This window comes from Phaethon aethereus (assembly GCF_964289735.1).
Source record: "Phaethon aethereus genome assembly, chromosome: 5".
Lineage (NCBI taxonomy): Eukaryota > Metazoa > Chordata > Aves > Phaethontiformes > Phaethontidae > Phaethon > Phaethon aethereus.
The window spans coordinates 49,709,354-49,713,289 of record NC_138579.1 but is presented as its reverse complement, the minus strand read 5'-3'; the positions used below and the strand labels follow the sequence as shown (position 1 = coordinate 49,713,289).

General features: G+C 42.5%; 1 protein-coding gene across 1 annotated transcript; it reads left to right on the top strand.

Moving 5' to 3' along the window:
- Positions 1-621: 621 nt before the first annotated feature.
- RAG1 (recombination activating 1) lies at positions 622-3,735 on the top strand (the record flags this gene model as incomplete). The annotated part of the gene is made up of 1 exon (XM_082000178.1): positions 622-3,735. The coding sequence occupies one exon, from the start codon at positions 622-624 to the stop codon at positions 3,733-3,735; it is 3,114 nt and encodes a 1,037-aa protein (XP_081856304.1).
- Positions 3,736-3,936: the final 201 nt, after the last annotated feature.

The window sequence follows — 3,936 nt, the reverse complement described above, 5'->3', positions numbered from 1 at the left end:
CACATGCTAAAGTACCTTATAAAACTGTGGCCTGAATAAAGTCTATGCTGGGATTGAGTAGTATATGCTGCTCTGCCCATGTAGAATGGCATATATGAGACACTTCAGATCAGATCAAGGACTAAGGAAGTGGTGTGAGTGCAGTGGTCTTGCTGATTTAGATAATAGCATAAGGCAGACAAAATTCTGTCTTTCAGACACCAGTTGAGTTCAGTTTCATACTAAAAAGTCACCAAACCTTCAGAATGTAATTCTCTTGACCATAGTAGCTTTATTTATGGTAAACTCAGTCAGGTGTGAGAAGAAAAGGGCAGATTTTCGTACCAGATGACTAATGGCTTTATGTAAGGTACATCGGTGATCTAATAGACATGTGGATGCCTCAGGATCAAAGTCAAAACACATTTAGGTACTTATCTGAGATACTGAGTAGACAGCCAGTCCTGGGCCTCTCAATTCAGTAGGTGTCTTGGACAAGTAAGTCACTTTCAATGCATTTCTCACTTAAAGTGATTAGAACTGTTCTATTAAAAAACATGACATTATTATTAATTTTGGAAGATAAACTAACCTAACGGCTCCTTTCTCTTTCTTAGGTGATCTGGTTCTGACAGATTGGAGATGTCAGTAGCATCACAAATGGACCTGCCTGAAGAAATTCAGCATCCGTATACAAAATTTTCTGAATGGAAATTCAAGTTGTTTAAAGTGAGATCATTTGAAAAAACACCTTCTGATGATAGCCAGCACAGAAGCAAAGCTCAGGCAGAAGAGGTCACTTCTTCAAACAAAGAAATCATACTGCATAAAGATGAAGCAGTACCAAGAGGAGAAAAGATGGTCTTAATGGGCAATAGGCAGGCACCTGAGAAAGATACCAATGACATCAAAACACAAGACAATAAAGCTCATCAGAACAAACTGAAAGAACTTTGCCGCATATGTGGAGTTTCATTTAAAACTGATTGTTACAAGAGAAGTCATCCGGTGCACGGGCCTGTGGATGATGAAACTCTGTGGCTTCTGAGAAAGAAAGAGAAAAAAGCAACCTCTTGGCCAGATCTTATCACTAAGGTTTTTAAGATTGATGTGCGAGGGGATGTTGATGCTATCCATCCCACTCGATTTTGTCACAACTGCTGGAGTATTATCCATAGAAAATTCAGTAATACTCCATGTGAAGTATATTTTCCTAGGAACAGCACGATGGAGTGGCAACCCCACTCCCCAAACTGTGATGTGTGCCACACTACCAGTTGGGGAGTCAAGAGAAAAAGCCAGCCACCCAGTGTACAATATAGCAAACGTGTGAAGACCACTGCAGAACATGCTCGAATAAACAGAGGCAAAAAGAACCAAGCACAGATAAACAACAAAAATTTAATGAAAGAGATTGTCAGTTGCAAGAATATACATCTCAGCACCAAGCTGCTTGCAGTTGATTATCCAGTAGATTTTATTAAATCCATCTCTTGCCAGATCTGTGAGCATATTTTGGCAGATCCAGTGGAAACAACATGTAGACATTTGTTTTGCAGAACTTGCATCCTTAAATGTATCAAGGTTATGGGCAGCTATTGCCCCTCCTGCTGGTATCCTTGCTTCCCTACTGATCTGGTAACCCCAGTGAAATCCTTCCTGAACATCCTTGATAGCCTGGGTATAAGATGCCCTGTAAAGGAATGTGATGAAGAGATCTTGTATGGAAAATATGGCCAACACCTCTCCAGCCACAAGGAGATGAAAGATAAAGAGCTCTACAGCCACATAAATAAAGGTGGCCGACCAAGGCAGCATCTCCTATCTCTGACCAGGAGAGCTCAGAAACATCGTCTGAGAGAACTGAAACGTCAAGTCAAAGCTTTTGCTGAGAAAGAAGAGGGCGGTGATATAAAGGCTGTATGCATGACTTTGTTCCTGCTAGCTTTAAGAGCGAAAAATGAACACAGACAAGCAGATGAATTGGAGGCTATAATGCAAGGGAGGGGATCTGGACTTCACCCTGCTGTCTGCCTGGCAATCCGAGTCAACACATTTCTCAGCTGTAGCCAATATCATAAAATGTATAGAACAGTAAAAGCTGTCACTGGGAGGCAGATCTTCCAGCCTTTGCATGCTCTTCGCACTGCTGAGAAAGCCCTCCTACCAGGTTATCATCCATTCGAGTGGAAACCTCCCTTGAAAAATGTATCCACTAATACAGAAGTGGGAATTATAGATGGACTATCAGGATTGCCACTCTCAATTGATGACTACCCAGTAGACACAATTGCAAAGAGATTTCGATATGATGCAGCCTTAGTTTGTGCCTTAAAGGACATGGAGGAGGAGATCTTGGAAGGCATGAAAGCAAAAAACCTGGATGACTACTTGAATGGTCCCTTCACTGTGGTAGTAAAAGAGTCCTGTGATGGAATGGGAGATGTCAGCGAGAAGCATGGAAGTGGTCCTGCTGTCCCAGAGAAGGCTGTTCGCTTTTCTTTCACAGTCATGAACATTGCTATAGCCCATGGGAATGAAAGCAAGAGGATCTTTGAAGAAGTAAAGCCCAATTCAGAGCTGTGTTGCAAGCCCTTGTGCCTTATGCTGGCTGATGAATCGGATCATGAAACTCTCACAGCAATCCTGAGCCCCCTCATAGCAGAAAGAGAGTCTATGAAAAACAGTGAACTGTTACTTGAAATGGGAGGCATCCTAAGAACATTCAAATTCATCTTTAGGGGCACAGGATATGATGAGAAACTTATGCGAGAAGTGGAAGGGCTGGAGGCCTCAGGTTCCACTTACATTTGTACCCTGTGTGATGCAACCCGCCTGGAGGCGTCCCAGAATTTGGTCTTCCACTCCATAACCAGGAGCCATGCTGAAAATCTGGAGCGATATGAAATATGGAGGTCCAACCCATATCACGAATCTGTTGATGAGCTCCGTGACAGAGTGAAGGGTGTTTCAGCCAAACCTTTTATTGAGACTGTTCCCTCCATAGATGCATTGCACTGCGACATTGGCAATGCAACAGAATTTTACAGGATTTTCCAGATGGAAATTGGTGAAGTTTACAAGAATCCTGATGTGTCTAAAGAGGAGAGGAAGAGGTGGCAGTTGACTCTTGATAAACATCTCAGGAAGAAGATGAACTTGAAGCCTATGTTGAGGATGAGTGGAAATTTTGCTAGAAAGCTCATGTCCAAAGAGACAGTAGAGGCAGTATGTGAATTGATAAAGTGTGAGGAAAGGCATGAAGCCCTAAAAGAACTAATGGACCTTTATCTGAAGATGAAGCCAGTGTGGCGATCTTCATGCCCTGCCAAGGAGTGTCCAGAATTGCTGTGCCAGTATAGCTACAATTCACAGCGTTTTGCTGAGCTCCTATCTACAAAGTTCAAGTACAGATATGAAGGCAAGATTACAAATTATTTCCACAAAACCCTTGCTCATGTTCCTGAAATCATTGAAAGAGATGGGTCCATTGGTGCCTGGGCAAGTGAAGGAAATGAGTCTGGAAACAAACTGTTTAGGAGGTTCCGAAAAATGAATGCCAGGCAGTCCAAATGCTATGAGATGGAGGATGTTTTGAAGCATCACTGGCTATATACCTCTAAATACCTCCAGAAGTTCATGAATGCTCATAAAACATTAAAAAGCCAGGGCTTCACGATTGATCCAGAGGATAGTTCAGGTGACTCCTTGCCACTGGAGGTCTCCTTGGAAAGCAATGATTCAGCAGAACTCTAAATGTAAAGCACATTTGGTTTGGGTTTGTGATGGTGTCTTCCTGCAAGGAGGCTGCTTCTCTTTCAGGAGGTAGAGGTACAGGGAAGTCTGAAATGATCATTTTTACACTGCCTGTTAAAGATGCTGAGTGGAGTTTAATAAACACCATTTCTGTTGGGAGTTTCCAAAAGAGGCAATGCAGTACTGCATTTACCAGTTGTT